The sequence below is a fragment of the Piliocolobus tephrosceles genome, chromosome 9, assembly GCF_002776525.5.
Source record: "Piliocolobus tephrosceles isolate RC106 chromosome 9, ASM277652v3, whole genome shotgun sequence".
NCBI classification, from domain to species: Eukaryota; Metazoa; Chordata; class Mammalia; order Primates; family Cercopithecidae; genus Piliocolobus; species Piliocolobus tephrosceles.
In genome coordinates, this window is record NC_045442.1 from 11127062 (window position 1) to 11149211 (window position 22150).

General features: G+C 50.0%; 1 protein-coding gene across 1 annotated transcript in view; it reads right to left on the minus strand.

The window, feature by feature from the left end:
* The window catches only part of DMBT1 (deleted in malignant brain tumors 1), an 89781-nt gene that overhangs the window by 47997 nt on the left and 19634 nt on the right, over nt 1-22150 (minus strand). Inside the window, exons 3-12 of the mRNA XM_023224398.2 lie at nt 20939-20986; nt 17444-17491; nt 16322-16408; nt 13381-13704; nt 12258-12287; nt 11271-11309; nt 9839-10162; nt 2742-2771; nt 1811-1843; nt 809-1132 (exon numbers count right to left, since the gene is read on the minus strand). Of these exons, the coding sequence (XP_023080166.2) occupies nt 809-1132; nt 1811-1843; nt 2742-2771; nt 9839-10162; nt 11271-11309; nt 12258-12287; nt 13381-13704; nt 16322-16408; nt 17444-17491; nt 20939-20986 (1287 nt within the window). The remainder of the gene's footprint in view (nt 1-808; nt 1133-1810; nt 1844-2741; nt 2772-9838; nt 10163-11270; nt 11310-12257; nt 12288-13380; nt 13705-16321; nt 16409-17443; nt 17492-20938; nt 20987-22150) is intronic.

Genomic DNA, 22150 nt, shown 5'->3' on the forward strand with positions numbered 1-22150 from the left:
ATCCCAGCCACTATTGGCAGCTCCGAGGTGAGTGACTGTGTCTGCCCCGGGTGACCAGATTGACCCAAAGCTAACCCTCTCCCTTGCATGTTTTGGCAGTTCTTGAGTCAGCAAGGCTGAGGAGGCCACTCCAGCCCAAATGCCTTGTGTGATCATCCAGACCCGAACACAGGCAGTAACAAGCCATGCCTGGCTGGCTTCATGGGGGCTGCCCTCCGCGCACCAAACCTGGAGCCCAGGCAGTGCCCGGCAGCGTTCTGAGAGGACCTGAGGTCAAGGACTCCAACCCCACGTGACCCAGGCCTGACACAAACAGACATGCATTTGTACCCCTAACCCTGGAGCCACTATTTCCAGACATCCTCACTGGGTCTCAGCTGAGAACCCATCTCCAGACAAGCATCTTTAGTTCAGAGTTCCTCGCAGTGAGAGGATTCCTCCTGCCCCTGCTGCCTGTGCTGTGTCCACGACACCCTCACCCAGTGCTACTCAGCAGGGGAGAAATGGAGCCCTGGGGAGCCAGCATGTTTCTCTTCTGCCTCTTCCTTGCACTACCTCAGGAAGGGGATAAAGTCTGGGGGGCTGTTTCAGTTTGGAGCCTTGGCCTAAGTGACCACAGCTACATCAGGTACTGTAGCAAAATTCATACAGATTCTTAGCAGAGAGCTAACAAGACTACAGAAATATAGGAAACATAAAAGAATCTTTGAGTGAGGAGATCAGAATGTAATTAGGTATTTCTTCTGGAACAAACTCCACCCCAAGAGAGGGAGCCCACTCTTGGGTCTGAAAGATCTCGTAGGCCCACCTGAGCAGATGACACCAGCGTCTTCACTGTGCTGACAGTTGTGGAAGAGCCAGCCACTGTGGGGGCAGCTCCACAGGTAGGACTCGTGTCCTGAGCAGCGCACGTCATCCAGGACAATGGGTCCTGAGCCCTGGCCAAACAGGGCATTTCCTGGGGCTGACGTGGCCCAGCCACAGTCCAGCTGCCTGCAGACCACATTGGCGTCATTGGTGTCCCAGTAGTCATCACACACGGTGCCCCAGGAGCCTCGGTATAGGACCTCCACTCGGCCCTGACACCTGTCACCTCCATTCACCAGCCTCAGGGCCAAACTGGATTCAGAATCTACAGGGGGAACACAAGAACCCTTCATCCATCCCTATGAAGGATTGTATATGACTGCTACCGGAGGTTCAGCTTCATCACAGGGAAGGAGAGGTGATATACTATGCTGCCCGGGTTTATGGAGGCTCCGATTTTGGGGAAACTTCTGTGACCCCAGTGGAGGTGACAGGAATGGAAGCCCCACTCCCTACTCCGGGCACACACAGGATGGAGCTCCACAGCTCCAGAGGGCAGGCCCATGCTGGCCCCATGTTCAAGAGTTTGGTGGCACCCATGCAGTCCTCTCGTTTCTGCAAATTGCCAGGGATAGCGGGGCCATGGCCAGAGAGCTGCACGGATAGAAATTTTCACCCACCCTTGCAGGTCTGCAGTGCATGGTCAGAAGGCCAGGAATGAGGTCCCTACAGAATTAGGGAGCCCTCCAGTGCTTGTCCTGAGCACCTGGATGAGGATCATTCCCGAACACTTGGAACAGGGTCCCATGAGAGACAGATCACCAGCAGCCTCCACCCTCCAACATCAGACCCAGGACTGGCTCACCAGAGACTCCACCTTCTTCCCACACAACCCACAGGGACATGAAGAGAGGGGCCCACCTTGAGCCGCATCCTATCAGTTTGAAACACAAAATACGTCCAGAGATAGTGAGCCCTGGGGAGGGGTGAAAGGATTATTTACCTGCTGTTGATACATGTGAGATCGGCCAAGTGTCTGTAAATTGCAACAAAGAAAAAAGACAGAATTAGACTTGAAGGGAAAAGGCCCAGAACAGAAGGTTCTCTGGGAAGGGGAATCAAACTGGAAACAATTCCACTTCCTGTTCCTGCCACTTGCTTCCCATGTGTCTGCCCAGGTCTCCTCTGCTGTGAACTCATCCAGGGTCAAAGGTCCTGCTGGAGACCAGACTGAGCCCTCCATTTCTCTAATCCTGGGGTATCTTTCTATGTGTTAGGGGATACTCCCCACCCTGCCATCCCACATCTGCTGATGCATGGACTGACTAAGACATCAGACGCCATTGCTGAGGCTCGGACACTGGAAGCTAAAATGTTAGGGGAACCAGGGGCTTCCCAGGGTACAATCAGAAATCAGGTTTCTGGCTAAGCAGAGACACCACAAACCTTTATTATCCCTTTCCCTGCCCAAGCACAAACTCTGCCTATTCTGGATACAAATGTGGCCCATCATAATCTTGGAATTTTTCCAGCAGCGATGGATGGGGGTATTGAGCCTGCCCTGACGATGCCTTGAACAGTTCAGAAGGTGACACCCTCAATTTTCAGAAACTATATGTGAGTCCTGAATATAAAAGGACCAAAGCTGATTAAACAAGGGCCAGTTCCTGAACCTGTAAGGGTTGTCCACTGGGCCAGTTTGAAACTGTTTCATGAAAGCTGAGAGGGGTTGAAAAGAAGACAGAAGCCTCCTGAATCCTATGTGTGTTTAAAAAGCGTTGTGCTGGGATCTCAGTTACACAGCCGGTGTTGGGGGTGGAAATAATATGCTCCACAGTATCCACACAGAGAAACAGGAGAGGTCTGTGGAGTGGGGAAGAGGTGATTGGGCAGAAAGAGAAGGGGCGTTTTGAGGAAGGACACTGGAAACTTACCTGGACCAGGTGTCGACTGGGACTGGGAAACTGTGAGAAAGAGAAGAGAAGGTCAGATCAGGCACGTTACACAGAAGTCTGCAAAACTGGAAGGAGGAGGGAAAGAAATGGGCAAGTGTGACACTCAGTCCATCCTAGTTCCTATCACACAGGCAGGGACATTGCCATGCCCATCCCCACAGAGATGCACCGTGTAAGGGGTCAAGGCAGATCCTGTCCACTATTGCCAGCTCTGAGGTGATTAACTTTGTGTCTGCCCAGGGTAACCAGGTTGACCCCAAACCAACCTTCTCCCTTGCATGTCTTAGGTGTTTCTGAGTCAACAAGGCTGAGGAAGCCACTCCAGCCAAAATCCTTTGTGTGATCTTCCAGCCCGGATCAGAGGCAATAACAAGGCTATGCCTGGCCGGCCTCATGTGGGCCACCCTCCCCACACCAGACCTGGAACACAGGCAATGCTCAGCAGCATTCTGAGAGGAGCTGAGGTCAAGAACTCCAACCCCACACAACCCAGGCCTGACATGAAGAGACACACATTTACATTCCTAACCCTTGAGCCTCTATTTGCAGACATCCTCATTGGGTCTCAGCTGAGAACCCACTTCCAGACAAGCATCTTTAGCTCAGAGTTCCTGGAAGTGAGAGGATTCCTCCCCTGCCTTGCAGTCTGTCCTGCGTCCATGATACCCTCACCCAGTGCTACTCAGCAGGGCAGAAATGGAACCCTGGGAAGCCAGCACTTTTCTCTTCTGCCTCTTCCTTGCACTGCCTCAAGAAAGGGAGAAAGTCTGGGTTGTTTGAGTTTGGTCCCCTGTCCTAAGTGACCACAGGAACACCAGGCCCTATAGCGAAATTCATACAGATTCTTAGCAGAGAGCTAACAAGACTGCATAAATACGGGAAACATAGAAGAAGCTTTGAGTGAGGAGATCAGAATGTAATGTGGGAGGAAGCATCATGAAAACTACTCAATTTCTGGTTCCTGTCACTTGCTCCCCATGTGTCTGCCCAAGTCGTCAGCCCAGTGAGCTCAGCAAGGGGCACAGGCCTCACTGGAGACCAGTCTGATCCCTCCGACCTCTGAAGTGTGGGATATCCTCTTCTCAGGTACAAAGGGTTTGCCTGCCCCATCCACTGACACATGTGTTGCAGGAAGTCAGGGACCCCAAACAGAGGGAACGGCTGAAGCCGCAGCAAAAGAACATAAATTGTGAAGATTTCACGGACATTTATTAGTTCCCCAAATTAATACTTTTATAATTTCTTACACCTGTCTTTACTGTAATCCCTGAACATAAATTGTGAAGATTTCATGCACACTTATCGCTTCCCCAATCAATACCCTTGTGTTTTCCTATGCCTGTTTTTACTTTAATCTCTTAATCTCATCATCTTCTTCATAAACTGAGGAGGATGAATGTTGCCTCAGGACCCTGTGATTGTATCAACTGCACAAATTGTTTGTAGAACATGTGTGTTTGAACAATATGAAATCTGGGCATCTTAAAAAAAAAAGAACAGGATAACAGTGAGATTCGGGGAGCAAGAGAGGTAACTGAACTGGCTGCCGGTGAGCCGGACGGAACAGAGCTATATTTCTCCTCTTTTATAAGCAAATACGAGAAATATTGCTGAATTCTTTTTCTCAGCAAGGAACATCCCTGAGAAAGAGAATGCGCCCTGAAGGTAGGCTTATAGACGGCCCCTTTTAAGGCATCCTGTCTTTTATGGTTGAAGCCGAAGGGATGAAACAAGCCCTGGTCTCCTGTAGCGCTCCCAGGCTTATTAGGTAGAGGAAAATTCCCGCCTAATAAATTTGGTCAGACAGGTTATCTGCTCTCAAACCCTGTTTCCTGATAAGATGTTATCAATGACAATGCGTGCCCGAAATTTCATTAGCAATTTTAATTTCACCTCACCTGGTGGTCCTGTGATCTCACCCTGCCTCCATTTGCTTTGTGATATTTTATTACCTTGTGAAGCATGTGATCTCTGTGACCCACACCCTATTCGTGCACTCCCTCCCCTTTTGAAAATTGCTAATAAAAGCTTGCTGGTTTTACGGCTCAGGGAACATCACGGATCCTGCTGACATATGATGTCTCCCCTGGATACCCAGCTTTAAATTTCTCTCTCTTGTGCTCTTTCCCTTTATTTCTGAACCCAGCTGAGACACTTAGGAAATAGAAAAGAACCCACATTAAACATTGGGAGCAGGTTTTCCCGATACACACGGACTAATGGGCACATCTGATACCATTGCTGAGCCTCCGACCATTGGAGCTAAAGTGTTAGAAGGATCAGGGAGCTGCCCAAAGGAGTAGAAAGTCTCCTAGCAAGTGGAGGCACCAGAAATATATAATATCTCTCTCCCTGCACGAGCATGGCCTCTGCCTTTCTGGATGTAGATGGGGCCCTGATGCATCTGGGGGTGTTTGAAGGACTTTGTGTCTGCCCATAGCAATCAGGTTGACACAAAACCAACCCTTTCCCTTGCACGTGTTAGTAGTCCCTGCATCAGCAAGTATGAAGAGATCACTCCAGCAAAAATCCAGCCTGTCATCTCCTAGCCCAGCCCACAGGAATTCATAACAAGGCTTTGCTCAGCAGGCCTCATGGGCACTGTCCGACCCACACCTGACTGGTGCGCAGGCAGGACACTGCAGTGCTCTGGAGGGAACTGCAGTCAAGCACTCACACCCCCAAAACCCAGGCCAGACATGGACAGTCACAAATCTGCATTCCCAGTCTTGTGTTTCCAGTCTGATGCCTCCTTATTGGTCCTCAGCAGAAGACCCTCCCTTCCCAGCATGAGCCTTTGCTTCTGGGCTCCTCCCAGTGAGATTGACCCTCCCTCAACGCCTAGATGTGCTGTATCCACCTTACCCTCACCTAAACCTTTCAGTAGGGGAAAGGCAGAACCCTGGAGAGCCAGAGTGCTATAGTTTGGATACTTGTCCCCTCCAAGACTCATGTTGGGATTGGATCCCCAAGTATACAGGTGAGGCCTGATGTCCCATGTCTGGGTCATGGAGGCCAACCCTTCATGAATCACTTAGTGACCTCCCTGGTCAGGGATGAGTTCTTCTCTTAGTTCCTAGCAAGAGCTGGTGGTTGAAAAGAGTCTAGGCCCTCCCTCTTGCTCTCTCTTGCTTCCTCCCTCACCATGTGACCTCTGTCCAAGCCGCCTCCCCATCTCCTTCTGCCATCTTGCTTCCTCCTTTGCCATGTGACCTATGCCCAAGCCAGCTCCCCATCCCCTTCTGCCAGGAGTACAAGCAGCCTGAGGCCAGCAGCAGAAGCTGAGCAGATGCCTGCACCATGCTCCTATGCAGCCTGCAAAGTCACAACCCAAATCAACCACTATCTTCATGAGCAACCTGGCCCCAGCTATTCCTTTCCAGCCACGCTAAAAGGTAAAGACCTGGCGCTTTCGTCTTCTCCATCTGCTTGTGCTGCCTTGGTGAACAAAGGTGTGACCCTTATTTCACTTTGGCCCATTGCCCTCTCTGACCTCCTCAAAACCTGGCAATGTGGTAAAGACTCATGCAGTTTCCTAGGAGAGAGCTAAGGAGATATCAGAAATATAGGAAAGACTGAAAAAGCTCTGAGTGAGAAGATTGGAACATATTAAGATCTCGCTTCCTGAGCAAAATCTACCCCAAGAGAGGAAACCCAAAGTCTTGGAGACTCACCTGAGCAGATGACACCAGCGTCTTCACCATGGCCACAGTTGTGGAAGAGCCAGCCATTGTGGGGACAGTTCCACAGGTAGGACTCATTCCCTGAGCAGCGCACATCATCCAGGACGATGAGTCCTGAGCCCTGGCCAAACCGGGCATTTCCTGGGGCTGATACGGCCCAGCCACAGTCCAGCTGCCTGCAGACCACATTGGCATCATTGGTGTCCCAGCTGTCATCACACACGGTGCCCCAGGAGCCTCGGTATAGGACCTCCACTCGGCCCTGACACCTGTGACCTCCATTCACCAGCCTCAGGGCCAAACTGGATTCAGGTCCTACAGGGGAACACAAGAACTCTTCATCAATCCCTATCAGGAGGTCAAGGATCTAAGGAATGTTCCACACTCAAGGCACATCCTAATGGCTAAAGTTACCTGAGCAGGCAGTCACCTTTGAATATGACTGCAACCAGAGATTCAGCTTCATCAAAGTCGAAGGAGCAGTGACACCCTTTTCTGTCTGGGTTCATGAAGGCTCAAGTTTTGGGGAAGCACCTGTGATCCCACTGGAGTTAAAAGGAATGGATATTCCATTCCCTAACTTGGGCACACCCAGGACAGAGCTACACAGCTACAGTTGGCAGACGAGACCCTCCCCATGCTCAGGAGCTTGGTGGCTATTCTATGGTCCTGTCTGCCTTCTGAAAATTTCACAGGTATGACAAGGCCTTGGCCAGACAGGTGCGGGGACAGTCACTTTCACTGACTCTTCACACCTCTGCAATGCATGGGCTGAGGGACAGGAATGAGGTCTTAGCAGGATTAGGGAATCCTCCAGGGCTTTTCCTCAGCACCTGGATGAGGATCTTTCCTGACCAGTTGGAACAGGATTCCACAGGAGACAAGTCACCAGCAACCTTCAGCCTCCATCAGACCCAGAGCTGGGTCCCCAGAGACTCTATCTTCCTCCCCCGCAACCCACAGGGACATGAAAAAGAGAGGGGCCCTCCTTGACCCTCATCCTATCATTTTCAGACAAAACATTTGTTCAGAGGTAGAGTGCGAGCCCTAGGGAGGAGTGAGAGGACTATTTACCTACTGTCGATGCAGGTAAGGTGGTGGTCGGCAACGCGTCTGTAAATTGCAACAAAGACAAAGGCTAGAGTTAAACCTGAGGGTGAAAAGCCCCAAAAGGAAAGGTCTCTGGACAAGGCAAGCATCATGAAAACTACCCCACTTCTGGTTCCTGCCACTTGTTCCCTATGTGTCTGCCCAAGTCTTCAGCTCAGCAAGCTTGGCAAGGGACATAGGCCTCACGGAAGACTAGTTCGATCCCTCCTATCTCTGAAGTGTGAGATGTCCTCTTCTCAGTCACAAAGGGTTAGCCTGTTCCATGAACTGACACATGGACTGACAGGCACATTTGACACCATTGCTAAGACTCTACTAGTTTGAGCTAAAATGTTAAGGGAACCAAGGAGCTGACCGAAGGGGTATCAAGTTTCCTGGTAAGTGGAATCACCAGAAATATTTATTATCCCTCTCCCTGCCCGAGCATGGCCTCTGCCTCTTCTGGATGTAGATGTGGCCCTGCAGAATCTGGGGTGTTTGAAGAAGTGAGGAATGGAGGTATCAGGCCTGCACTGACATTGCTTGCCCATGGCAGAAGTCATGTTTAAGGCGTTAGCTGATATTAGCTTCCCAGGAGACTTTGGCAATCACTCTCAATTCTCAGGAAGGTCATATCAGCTCTGAATAGAAAAGGACCAAAGCTAATTAAATATGAGGCCACTTTCTAAACCTCTAAGGGTTGGCCATTGGGACAATATGAAACTGCTTCATGAAAGCTGAGATAAATGGAACAGAAGACAGAAGCCTCCTGAACCCTATGTCTGGTTTAGAAGTGCCATGCTGGGGTCTCAGTTACAGAGCAAGGGAAAATCATATGCCCTGAAGTATCAACTCTGAGAAGAATGAGGGCTCTGTGGAGTGCAGAAAGGGATAATTGTGCAGAAAGAAAAGGGACATCCCAAGGAAGGACACTGGGGAATCACCTGACTTGGGCATTGACCAGGACTGGGCAGCTGTGAGAAAGAGGAGGTCAGATCAGGTGCACTACGAAGCTGGCAAAACCAGAACAAAGGTGGAAGGAACTAAAGAGGCCATGCCTTCAGTCCACCCTAGGTCTCCATCACAGAGGGAGGGGCATTGCCATGCACATCCCCACAGAGATGCTCCTTGGAAGGTGTCTAGGCAGATCCTGTCCACTATTGCCAACTCCAAAGTGATTAACTTTGTGTCTGTCAATAGTAATCAGGTTGACACAAAACCAATACTCTCCCTTGCATGTCTTAGCAGTCCCTGAGTCAAAAAACGTGAGGAAGACACTCCAGCCAAAGTCCTGCCTGTGATCTTCCAGCCCAGCCCACAGGCATTCATAATAAGGCTTTGCCTAGCAGACCTCATGGGAACTGCACACTCCACACCAGACCGGTGCACAGGCACAACACTGCAGTGCTCTGGAGGGAGTTGTGGTCAAGGACTCACAGTGCCCAAATCCCAGACCAGACACGGACAGACACAGATCTGCACTCCTAGCCTTGTGTCTCTATTAAGACACCACCATATTGGGCCTAAGAAGAAGACTGCACTTCCTCACAGGAGCCTTTGGTTGTGGGCTCCTTCCAGTGAGACAGTCCCTCCCCTATCCCCTATATGTGCTTCATCCACGTAACCCTTATGCAAAATCTTTCAGTAGGGGAAAGTTGGAACCCTGGAGGGCCAGGGTGCTATACTTTGGAGGCTTGTCACGTCCAAGTGTCATATTGCAATTGGATCCCCAAGTTTAGAGTTGAGGCCTGATGCACCATGTCTGGGTCATGGAGGCCCACCCTTCATGAATAACTTACTGCGCTCCCTGGTCAGGGATGAGTTCTTCTCTTAGTTCCTAGCAAGAGCTGGTGGTTGAAAAGAGCCTGGGCCTTCCCTCTTGCTCTCTCTTGCTTCCTCCCTCACCATGTGACCTCTGCCCAGGCCAGTTCCCCATCCTCTTCTGCCAGGAGTACAGGTAGCCCGAGGCTCTCAGCAGAAGCTGAGCTGAACAAACCGGCCCAAGCTATTCCTTTCCAGCCACACTAAAAGGCAGAGATCTGGCTCTTTCGTCTTCTCCCTCTGCTTGTGCTGCCTTGGTGAACAAAGGTGTGACCCTTATTTCGCTTTGGCCATTGTCCTGCCTGACCTCCTCAAAACCTGGCAATGAACACTCATGCTGTTTCCTAGCAGAGAGCTAAGGAGATATTAGAAATATAGGAAAGGTTGAAAAAGCTCTGAGTGAGGAGATCAGAGCATAATGAGACCTCGCTTCCTGAGCAAACTCTACTCCAAGAGAGGGAGCCCAAGGTCTTGGAGATCCACCTGAGCAGATGACACCAGCGTCTTCACTGTGCTGACAGTTGTGGAAGAGCCAGCCACTGTGGGGGCAGCTCCACAGGTAGGACTCGTGTCCTGAGCAGCGCACGTCATCCAGGACAATGGGTCCTGAGCCCTGGCCAAACAGGGCATTTCCTGGGGCTGACATGGCCCAGCCACAGTCCAGCTGCCTGCAGACCACATTGGCGTCATTGGTGTCCCAGTAGTCATCACACACAGTGCCCCAGGAGCCTCGGTATAGGACCTCCACTCGGCCCTGACACCTGTTACCTCCATTCACCAGCCTCAGGGCCAAACTGGATTCAGATCCTACAGGGGAACACAAGAACCCTTCATTCATCTCTATGATGAGGTCAAGGATAAGGTATGTACAACACTCAGAGCAGTAGGCAAAGTAGTCAAATTTGAATACAAATGCCAACGTCACCAGGACATGCAGTCACGACTGAAGATTACTGTACCCAGAGGTTAAGCTTTGTCATAGTGGAAAAAGTGATGCCCTATTCTACTCAAGTCTATAAAAGCTCAAGTTATGGGTAAGCATGTATGACATCCCAGAGGAGGGGCCAGGAATGGACACCCCACTCCCCACTCTGCGGGCAGACAGGATGGAGCTACACAGCTACAAATGGCAGGACTAGACCCCTAACAATCTAGGGCAAGTTCCACACTCAGGGCATTTCCTAATGAACTAAGTCACCCAGGCAGGCAGTCACCTTTGCATAATGAAGCCAAAGATTAGCTTAATTACAGTGAAAGTAGCACTGATAGCCTACTCTGCCCAGGTCTATGGATGCTCAACTTTTGGGGAAGCACCTGTGATCCCATTGGAGGTGATAGGAATGGATATCCCACTATCTAGTTGAGTACACAGAGGATGGAGCTGCTCAGCTCCAGATGGCAGGCCCAGATCCCTCCCTTATTCAGGAGCATGGTCCTGTCTGGCTGACTGAGAAAGTACCAGAGATGACAGGGATGAGGTCCCCGTAGGATTAGGGAGACCCCCAGGGCTTGTCCTGAGCACACAGATGAGGATCTTTCCTGACCACTTGGAACAGGATCCCACAGGAGACAGGTCGCCAGCACCCTCCACTCTCCAACATCACATCTAGTTCTGGGTCTTCAGAGACTCCAGCTTCCTCCCTACCCAACACACAGAAACATGAAGAAGCAAGGGCCCACCTTGAGCCTCATCCTATCGCGAGTCTAATGATTCCTAATGATCTTCTGGGAGGTCCTACTCCTGTTCCTAGTGCCGAGCTCACTGTTGAGCCAACTGTTTATCACCTGCTGCCATCCTCCCACCCTCAGCCTACTTCCCCACCTCTCTTCATGGCAATCATAAGTGAACTACGAAATCTGAAGTGTATCCAGAGGTAGAAAGTGAGCCCCAGGGAGTGTTGAGAGGATTCTTTACCTTCTGTGGATACAGTTGATATCCTGACAGGCCAACTGTCTGTAAACAGCAACAAAGAGAAAGGATACAATTGGATTTGAAGGGAAAAAGGTAAAAAACAAGCAGTTCTCTGGACCAGGCAGCACACGTCATCCAGGACAATGGGTCCTGAGCCCTGGCCAAACCGGGCATTTCCTAGGACCCAGTTGTGAAAACAATTCCACTCCCAGGTCTAGCCACTTGCTCCCCATGTGTCTGCCCAGGTCTCCTGCCCAGGGAACTCATTCAGGGACAAAGGACACCATGCAGGCCCTTCCATCTCTCTCTGAGACAGGGATGACCTTTTCTCAGTTAGGAAACCTTCACCACCTCCGTCCCCCACCATCCACTGACACATGGACTGTCTGACTCATCTGACACCACTGCCAAGACTTGACACTTACAGCTAAAATGTTCGGGGGACTAACGGGCCCACCCAGGGGAAATCAGGTTTCCTGGTAAGTGAAGGTACCAGAAACATTTCTTAGCCTCTCTCTCCCCTGAGCATGGCCTCTGCCTCTTCTGAATGCAGACATGGCCCTGCAGAACCTGCGGGTCTTTCAAGGGTCTTTCGTGTAGTGAGAGATGGGGGTATCAGGCCTGTACTGACCTTGCCTTCAACAGAACATTAGAGGGTCTCACCCTCAATTCTCAGAAAGGTTATGTCAGCCCTGAACATAAAGGGGCCAAAGCTCATTAAACAGGTGGCTTCTTTCTGAACCTATAAGGGTTTTCCATTGGGACAGCATGGAACTATATGATGAAAGCTGAGATGGATTGAAGAGAAGGCAGAAGCTGAATCCTATGTGTGCTCAAGAAGCATCATGCTAGGGTCTCAGTTACAGCGCTTGGGGGAAAATAACATGCCCCAGAGTATCTGCAGAGAAGCAGGAGGGCTCTGTGGACTGGGGAAAGGGTAACCAAGCAGAAAGAGAAGGGGTATTCCGAGGAAGGATTCTGGGGACTCACCTGGCCTGAGCGTCGACTGAGGCTGGGCAGCTGTGAGAAAAAATAGCAACATTAGACACCAAACACTCAGTGACTCCAATTAGAGTTAAGGTTGAAGTGACTTGGGGTAGCCACACCCTTAGGTGATGCCCATCACATGACCACCAAGTGGGCCCTGCCAGTGCCCACCGTGAAGCCCTCAGTCCCTCAGGGACCCCACAGCCCCCGGCATTGCCTCCCTCTCTGTGCCTGCGGCTCACTCTCCAGGGATATGAAGGTCACTTCGGTGCCTGGGACCAGCCACAACAACCTCAGTATCAACGCCCAGGGAGCAGCAAACAGCCACCCTAAGCAATGAGTGGATGAAGACCCTAACTCTCCACCCTTGAGCTGCAGTGAGTCTGAGGTTTGACGTGGATTCTTGGTGATCCTCTGGGAGGTCCCCCCGCTCCCCATGCTGAGCTTGCATGTGAGCCCACCATTTGTGACTCATGCCATCCTCCCACCCTTACCCCACTTCCCTGCCTCTCTTCACAGCAATCATAAGTGAACTATTTACAAATGCGTCCTTCTCTCTGAGTCAGTGGCTGACAGCACTCAAGGTAATACAGTGTTCAAGGGGAGGGGAGGTTTCACCAACCAGATCCCTGAAACATGCCATCCCTGAGAAGGAGCATCGGGGAAAATGGGGGTATGAGTTATGCGGACGTTCGTAGAGCAGAATAAAAAGCTCGTTATTTCTGATGTCAGCATGCTGGACCCTGTGTCTGAACACCAGTGCCTCAGTCACCCCCAAACTAATGTTGGGGCACTGCTTGCAGCTTGGAGATCCGTGCTGACCATGGCATTGTACCCACAGGCCAGTTGCCCAACTAAACTCCAGAGCCACCAGATAACCAGGAAAGTCTTGGGCGGGGGCCCTGGAGTGAGAAACCTGTTTGTCACTATATTCTCTGAATACAGTCTATCCCCAGAATGGGCCCAAGTGATTTTCCTTTTTTAATAAAGACGGGGTTTGCCATCTTGCCCAGAGCTGGTCTTGAACACCTGAGCTCAAGCAATCTGCCTGCCTCATCCTCCCAAAGTGCTGGGATTACAGTTGTGAGCCACCACACCTGACCCTCCAGAGATCTTTGATGCCTACCTGAGCAGATAACACCAGCATCTTCACTATGGCCACAGTTATGGGAGAGCCAGCCATTGTGGGGGCAGCTCCACAGGTAGGACTCGTACCCTGAGCAGCGCACATCATCCAGGACAATGGGTCCTGAGCCCTGGCCAAACCGGGCATTTCCTGGAGCTGACGTGGCCCAGCCACAACCCAGCTGCCTGCAGACCACGTTGGCATCATTGGTGTCCCAGCTGTCATCACACACGGTGCCCCAGGAGCCTTGATACAGAACCTCCACCCGACCCTGACACCTGCCATCTCCATTCACCAGCCTCAGGGCCAAACCATAACCAGATCCTAGAGGAAGGCACAGAATTTCTCTTGTACACTCCTGCTGAGAGACAAGGTCTCAGAGCCTGCAGGGCATTCAGGGTCTTTCCCATAGGCAAATATCTTTGAAAGAATCTCTAACTAGGCTGGGCTCTAACATGCCTTAAGGTTAGAGTTCTTCGTGGGGAAGAGGACAGTGACTGCTTGGCCCAAACCCAAGTCTTAGAGCTTCTGCTGGAGGAGAATAAAAGGCTCCTCCTAATCTGCATCCTGGAAGGGGCCTAGAGATACACAAGACCCTTCTCTAAGCAGACCATGGGCTCTGCCTGATTCACTCAGACAGGGGACACATAACATCCCACACTGAAGAGCAGCGTGATGACATCAGGATGTCCTGGAAGGAGCTCTGATGTGTATCTGCAGCTCTAAGGTTGGCTTGGAGCACATTTTGCACGTGATCTTCCTGGCCTTATAGCCTTCCTCAGGGCCAGGATGGCTGGGGTCAGCACAGAGCTGTGGAGATGGGGGAGCTGGGCTGTCACTCTGGACTGGAGACTGATCCCACTGGTCTCTGCTTCCAAAGCACAAAGGCTCTTGGAGATGCCACATTCTGACTGATTTCTCCCTATCCCCAGGAACATGGGCAATGAAGGAATCTTCACTCTAGCTGACCTCTGGGATCTAGGTCACTGTCTACTCACAACATTCCGTCCCATCCCATTCCCTAAAATTTTTCCTGAATAACAGTAAAGCCCATGGATATAGTTGGCATCATGACATACAGAAACAGACTCAAAATTACTGATTACCTGTCACAACAGTAGACTCGGTATTTGTGATGGTAGTCTCTGCATTTGCCAATTGTAGAAGATGAAAAACAAAACAAAACAAAACAAAAAAACAGAAAATATAAAATTAGATCTCCTTTGAAGACACTCATGGGCTGAAAGTAAACTAGGATCTGCTGAGAAGCCATCACTCCTGATCTGGATATTGTCTTGCTGTGTAACTTTGGGAAAGTCAAGAAACCTGTCTAGCACTGAGTTCTTCAATTCTAAAGGGCTGCTTGTGGAGGAAATATTTCTGTACCAACATACTCACTCTGATTCTGATATGCCTACATGTAACCTATACAGAACTCCAGGAGAGATATGCAAAAATAACTTTTCCCATTATTATGCCTCTAATTGATTTCTCTTCTCTAATTGCATTGGCTATTATTGCCAGTATGACATTGAACAGCAGTGGGGATGGAGGGCATACTTGCCTTATTTTTCACACTAGTGGAAATGCTTCTAATAGTCCCCTTTAAGTAAGATACTGGCTTGGAATCTCTGTTTTTTAATTGCTCCAGAGCCCTGGAATTTGTCCAGGGCACCTACAAAAACTGACTGAGTGCTAGGACTTGGAGAGGAAGGGACCTGAGAGTTACCCTTAACCCACTGCAGCCACAACACTCAGCTTCTGTCTGAGCTCTCCACTGGGCTTCTACATGAGGTCTCTGGATCTAGAAGAAATGTGACTCCCACCTGACACTGGAGTTCCTGATAAGAGCAACTCCGAGTAAGTCCTATCTGCAGTCCTGTGTGACAGGCAGATCAGTCAAATCCCTCCACCCCCTTGCTCCCATCCCTGGCCGGACCAGTTATACCAAAGGGCTTGTCAGGCCGAGGTGTGGTCCTTAACATGTAAAAGGGTCCTCAGGGGAAACCACTCCAGAGGAAGGAACAGATTCTCCTCTTATAGCTGCTGCAAATAACAAAATGTGGGAATCTTGGTAAGGGACATGGCTAAGTCAGAATAAAGCCAATCTCACCCTCATTCCTAGTGTCTTCTGTGTCCTTCATCATAGGAAAGAGAAAGAGGTTAAGTCAGGCCTCACCCCATGGGCCAGAGGGAGAAGAAAGCAGATGATCTGAGGAATGGGAGGGCCTGATGCATGTACCATCAGCATTCCCAACTGCTGCATGCCAACCCTGGGCAGGGCAGAGGCTTTGGTGAGAATGTTGTCCTTGAGCTTCTCCTAGGGCCAAGGTTTCCCATGGGAAATGGAAAGTGACTTCCCTTCCCAAAGCCCAGACTGCCAGCATCCCAGGCTGTATTGACTATGTCTCCCAGATTTCTCACTGGAGGTACCCAAGGGGGAAGTACCTGACCTCTGATGTCCATGAGTTGAAGGATTGTGATTTCTCTCTGTTAAGAAGAAACAAGGGTGGCCTAACATGGGCTTAAAGAAAGGGCAAGGGCAAGGATGCTGTCCTAGCAATTTGGCTACGTTAGCAGGTAGGCACCTGCGTCTCAAAGCCCTGTAGCCAGAGATCCAGCACCATAGGCTGGCCAGAGATGAGCACAGCTGGGTGAGGAACATAGGAGTGAGCAACAAGCAAGGATAACAGAATCTCTAGAAACAAAAGGCTCCACTGAGAACTCCTTGGAGATGTATCTTCAAGTTGATTCCTCCTCAGTCTCAGACACGATCGATGCAAGAGATACCTGTTCAGACCTGAGGCCTTATGTGGAAGGGCCCCTCTTGGGAACTAAGCACCCTACTTTCTAGGCCCTCTGCACCTCATCTGAATCAGAGATGAACCTAGGGGTGCAGAGTGGTAATGAGCCCACAGGGATCCCTCACAGTAGACGTTACCTTCTGCTACAGTTGACTCCAGGGGCGCCTCTGAGGGAAACACAGAACCTGCAGGGTGGAGAAAGGAGGAGCTCATTAACGGTAGCCCTCACTTGGGGAGGATTGGTCTATGGCTTCCTCAGCTCTGAAGCAAGGGCTGGAAACACAGGGCTGAAGGGCACCCTCCATTGCTAAAAGCCAACCATGTGCCAATCACTCTGTCATTGTACTGGTCCCAGGCTGGCTAGGATGCCACATGAGCATCCTTTACTCTTGTCACCCTATCCCCACCTCCTCAAATGACAAAACACACCCTCAAATGACAAATATTCACCATGACTGGAATATTCCTGAGAAGTGGTTCAACTAGAAAAAAGGTAGTTTTGAAAGAAAACCAACCTTTCCAGAATGCAACACTAAGCCACTCACAAAGCGGCTGCATGGAGGACGATGCCCCCTTGGGGAGCCCAGTCCCACTTGGTAGCTGGATTATCAAGAGCACACCCCAGGCATGGTAGCATGGGCTCAGTCCAGCCCACACTCCAAATGCCAGAGTTGCTCTCAAAGTAGACAGTTTAACCAGAAACTCTTCTTTGGGGAACACACGATGGGACAGTGTCCTTGGAGGTTTCTTTGTGGATTAAAAAACCCCTCCATCCTTCTCAGCCTTTAAAAGAGGAGAAACTGCCACTTAGGAAGATATATGGTATCCTAGGCCAGGGGTGGTTGTGATATTGCTCGTCAGAACTAGTCTACCAGGTGATTGTATCAGCAGGCTCCAGGGGGCTGAGACTGAAGCCTACCTCTACCACATTCAGCTTTAGAAAGACAGGCAGATGATCCATTGACCTGCACTATCTATGAAAAGGGGTGGTACCACCTGCCCTCCAACATCAATTAAGACATGACTTACATCAAAGCAAGTAAACTATAGAGCACACTCATAAGTATACACATGAGCTCATGTGTGGTGATATTGACTCAGAGTTGCACATACACAGTGTAAGGTGACATCCACACTACCTGAGCACATGACGCCAGTATACTACTTTCTATGCTCTCTGCACCTGTTCTGGATCAGAGATGAACCTAGGGGTGCAGTGGGGTAATAAGCCCACAGGGATCCCCCATAGTAGATGTTACCTTCTGCTATAGTTGACGCCAGGGTTGTCTCCGAGGGAAACACAGAACCTGCAGGGTGGAGAAAGGAGGAGCTCATTAATGGTAGCCCTCGCTTGGGGAGGGTTGGTCCATGGCTTCCTTAGCTCTGAAGCAAGGGCTGGAAACACAGGGCCTAAGGGGACCCTCCATTGCTAAAAGCCAACCATGTGCCAATCGCTCTGTCCTTGTACTGATCCCAGATTGGGCTAGGATGCCAGACGAGCATCCTTTACTATTATTACCCTACCCCCACCTCCTCTGCTGCCACAGCCTCTATTCAAGAGGTTACCCAGTCCATTCACAACCCCAGGCTAGTCACAAGATTGAATACCAAAAGACATCTGACTGTGTCTATGGCTCAAACACACCCTCAAATGACAAATATTCACCATGACTGGAATATTCCTGAGAAGTTGGTTCAACTAGAAAAAAGGTGGTTTTGAAAGCAAACCAACCTTTCCAGAATGCAACACTAAGCCACTCACAAAGCGGCTGCATGGAGGACAATGCCCCCTTGGGGAGCCCAGTCCCACTTGGTAGTTGGATTATCAAGGGCACACCCCAGGCATGGTAGCCTAGGCTCAGTCCAGCCCACACTCCAAATGCCAGAGTTGCTCTCAAAGTAGACAGTTTAACCAGAAACTCCTCTTTGGGGATCACACCATGGGACAGTGTCCTTGTAGGTTTCTTTGTGGATTAAAAAACCCCTTGGTGTCTGCACACATCCTGGCACTGTGTGGACAAAGGAAATCAGAACTGGGATTTGCTGGGTCAGGTCCGCGAGAAGTTCTCTTTTCCATTGAGAATATTAAGTATCTTTTATTTGTCATTTAATTCCCAATAAAGAGAATGCCTTGGGTTACTCCTCAATTTGATGTTGGTATACATTTCTGTCTTAAGGACCAGCAGTTTCCCCATCCTCCTTAGCCTTTAAAAGAGGAGAAACATCCCCCTAGGAAGGTATTTATTTGTATCCCAGGACAGGGTGGTCATGATGCTGCTCATCAGAACTAGTCCACGAAGTGATTGCATCAGCAGACTCTGAAGGGCTGAGACTGAAGCCTGCCTGTACCACATCCAGCTTCAGAAGGACAGGCAGATGATCCCTTGACCTTCATTGTCTATGAAAAGGGGCAGTATCACCTACCTTCCAACATCAATTGAGATATGACTTACATCGAAGCAAGTAACTGCAGAGCACACACATATGAAACCACACGTGCTCATGTGTGGTGATATTGACTCAGAGTTGCACATACACAGTGTAAGGTGACATCCACACTACCCGAGCACATGACGCCAGCACCCTACCTTCTATGCCCTCTGGACCTCGTCTGAATCAGAGACAAACCTAGGGGTACAGTGGGGTAAGAAGCCCACAGGGATTCCCCATAGGAGACGTTACCTTCTAATACTCTAGTTGACTCCAGGGGCGCCTCCAAGGGAAATGGAGAAACCGCTGGGTGGGAAAGGAAGAGCTCATCGATGGCATCCCTCGCTTTGGGAGGGTTGGCCCATGGCTTCCTCAGCTCTCAAGCAAGGGCTGGAAGCACAGGGCCTAACCGCACCCTCCATTGCTAAAAGCCAACAAAGTACCAATCACTCTGTCACCACAACGGCCCCAGGCTGGGCTAGGATGCCACACAAGTGTCCTTTGCTCTTATTACACTTCCCCCACCTCCTCTACTGCCACGACCTCTATTCAAAAAGCCACCCAGTCTATTCACAGCCCCATGCTAGTCACAAGATTGAACGTCAAATAACATCAGGGTATTTTTTTTTTCTTCTTTTTTTTGAGACAGAGTCTTGCTTTGTCACCCAGGCTGGAGTGCAGTGGCGTGATCTCTGCTTACTGCAAGCTCTGCCCCCACCGGGTTCACGCCATTCTCCTACCTCAGCCTCCTGAGTAGCTGGGACTACAGGTGCCTACCACCATGCCCGGTTAATTTTTTTGTATTTTTAGTAGAGACAGAGTTTCACCATATTTGCCAGGATGGTCTTGACCTCCTGACCTCATGATCCGCCCGCCTCAGCCTCCCAAAGTGCTGGGATTACAGGCGTGAGCCACCGCGCACAGGCTCTTTTTTTTTTTTTTTTTTTTTGTGAGACGGAATCTTGCTCTGTCACCCAGGCTGGAGTGCAGTGGCATGATCTCAGCTCACTGCAACCTCCACCCCTGCAGGTTTAAGCAATTCTCTGCCTCAGCCTCCAGAGTAGCTGGGATTACAGGCGCGTGCCACCACGCCCAGCTAATTTTTTTTATATTTTTAGTAGAGACAGGGTTTCACCATCTTGGCCAGGCTGGTCTTGAACTCCTGACCTCATGATCCACCTGCCTCAGCCTCCCAAAGTGCTAGGATTACAGATGTGAGCCACCGTGAACATCAGACTATTTCTATACCTCAAACACACCCTGAAATGACAAATATTCACCATCACTGAAATATTCCTGAGAAGGTGGTTCATCTAGAAAAAAAGGTGGTTCTGAAGGAAAACCAACCTTTCCAGAACACAAAACTAAGCCACTCACAAACTGGCTGCAAGGAGGACGATGCCCCCTTGGGGAGCCCAGTCCCACTTGGTAGTTGGATTATCAAGGGCACATCCCAGGCATGGTAGCCTGGTAGCATGGTAGCATGAGCATGGGCTCAGTCCAGCCCACACACTAAATGCCAGAGTTGCTCTACAAGTGGACAGTTTAGCTAGAAACCCCTCTTTGGGGATCACACCATGGGACAGTGTCCTTGTAGGTTTCTTTGTGGATTAAAAATCCCCTTGGTGCCCACAGACATCCTGGCTCTATGTAAACAAAGGAAATCAGAACTGGGATTTGCTGGGTTGGGTCCAGGAGAAGTTCTCTTTTCCATTGAGGATGTTAAGTATCTTTTATTTGTCATTTAATTCCTAATAAAGAGAAAGCTATAGTTATACTCTTCAATTTGATGTTGGGATATATTTATGTCTTAAGGACTAGCAGTTCCCCCATCCTCCTCAGCCTATAAAAAAAGGAAAAACTGCCACTTAGGAAGATATATGTTTGGTATCGCAGGACAGGGGTGGTCCTGATGCTGCTCATCAGAACTAGTCCATGAAGTGATTGCATCAGCAGGCTCTGAGGGGCTGAGACTGAAGCCTGCCTCTACCACATCCAGCTTCAGAAGAACAGGCAGATGATCCCTTGACCTTCATTGTCTATGAAAAGGGGGCAGTGACACCTACCCTGCAACATCAACTAAGACATCACTTACAGCAAAGCAAGTAACTGCAGAACACACACAAGTGTACAAACACGTGCTCATGTGTGGTGATATTGACTCAGAGTTGCACATACACAGTGCAAGGTGATATCCACACTACCTGAGCACATGATGCCAGCACCCTACCTTCTATGCCCTCTGCACCTCTTCTGGATCAGAGATGAACCTAGGGGTGCAGTGGGGAAATGAGCCCACAGGGATCTCCCATAGTAGACATTACCTTCTACTGATGTTACCTCCGGGGACGTCTCCGAGGGAATCAGAGAACCTGCAGGGTGGAGAAAGGAAGAGCTCATTGATGGTAACCCTTGCTTGGGAAGGGCTGGTCCATAGCTTCCTCAGCTCTCAAGCAAAGACCGGAAGCACAGGGCCTAAGTGCAGGCTCCATTACTAAGAGCCAATCAACTGCCAATCCCTCTGTCACCATAATGGCCCCAGGCTGGGCTAGGATGCCGCACAAGCATCCTTTGCTCTTGTTACCCTCTCCCAATCTGCTCTGCTGCCACAGCCGCTATTCAAAAAGTCACCCAGTCCATTCACAGCCCCATCCTAGTCACAAGATTGGATGACAAATAACACCTGGCCGTTTCTATAGCTCAAACACACCCTCAAATGACAAATATTTACCATCACTGAAGCATTCCTGAGAACGTGATTCAACCAGAAAAAAGGTGGTTTCCAAAGAAAACCAACCTTTTCCGAATGCAAAACTAAACCACTCACAAGGTGGCTGCATATAGGACCATGCCCCCTTGGGGAGCCCAGTCCTACATGGTGGTTGGATTATCAAGGGCACATCCCATGCACAGAGGCATGGGCTCAGGCCAGTCCACACAGCAAATGCCACGGTTCCTCTAGAAGTGGACAGTTTAACCCGAAACTCCTCTTTGGGGAGCATGCCATTGGCCAGTGTCCTTGGAGGTTTATTTGTGGATCAAAGAACCCCTTGGTCTCTGCGCACATCCTGGCACTATGTGAACAAAGGACATCAGCACTGGGATTTGCTGGGTTGGGTCCAGGAGAAGTTCTCTTTTCCATTGAGGATTTTAAGTATCTTTTATTTAATTCCCAATAAAGAGAATGTTTTGGGTTACTCCTCAATTTGATGTTGGTATACATTTATGTCTTAAGGACCAGCAGTTCCCCTATCTTCCTCAGCCTTTAAAGGAGGAGAAACTGCCACTTAGGAAGATATTTATTTGGTATCCGAGGCGAGGGGTCGTTGTGATGCTGCTCATCAGAACCAGTCCATGAGGTGATTGCATCAGCAGGCTCTGGGGGCCTGAGACTGAAGCCTGCCTCCACCACATCCAGCTTCAGGACAGCCTGATGATCCCTTGATCTTCATTGTCTATGAAAAGGGCCAGTAACCACCTGCCCTCCAATATCAATTAAGACATGACTTACTGCAAAGCAAGTAAGCTGCAGAGCA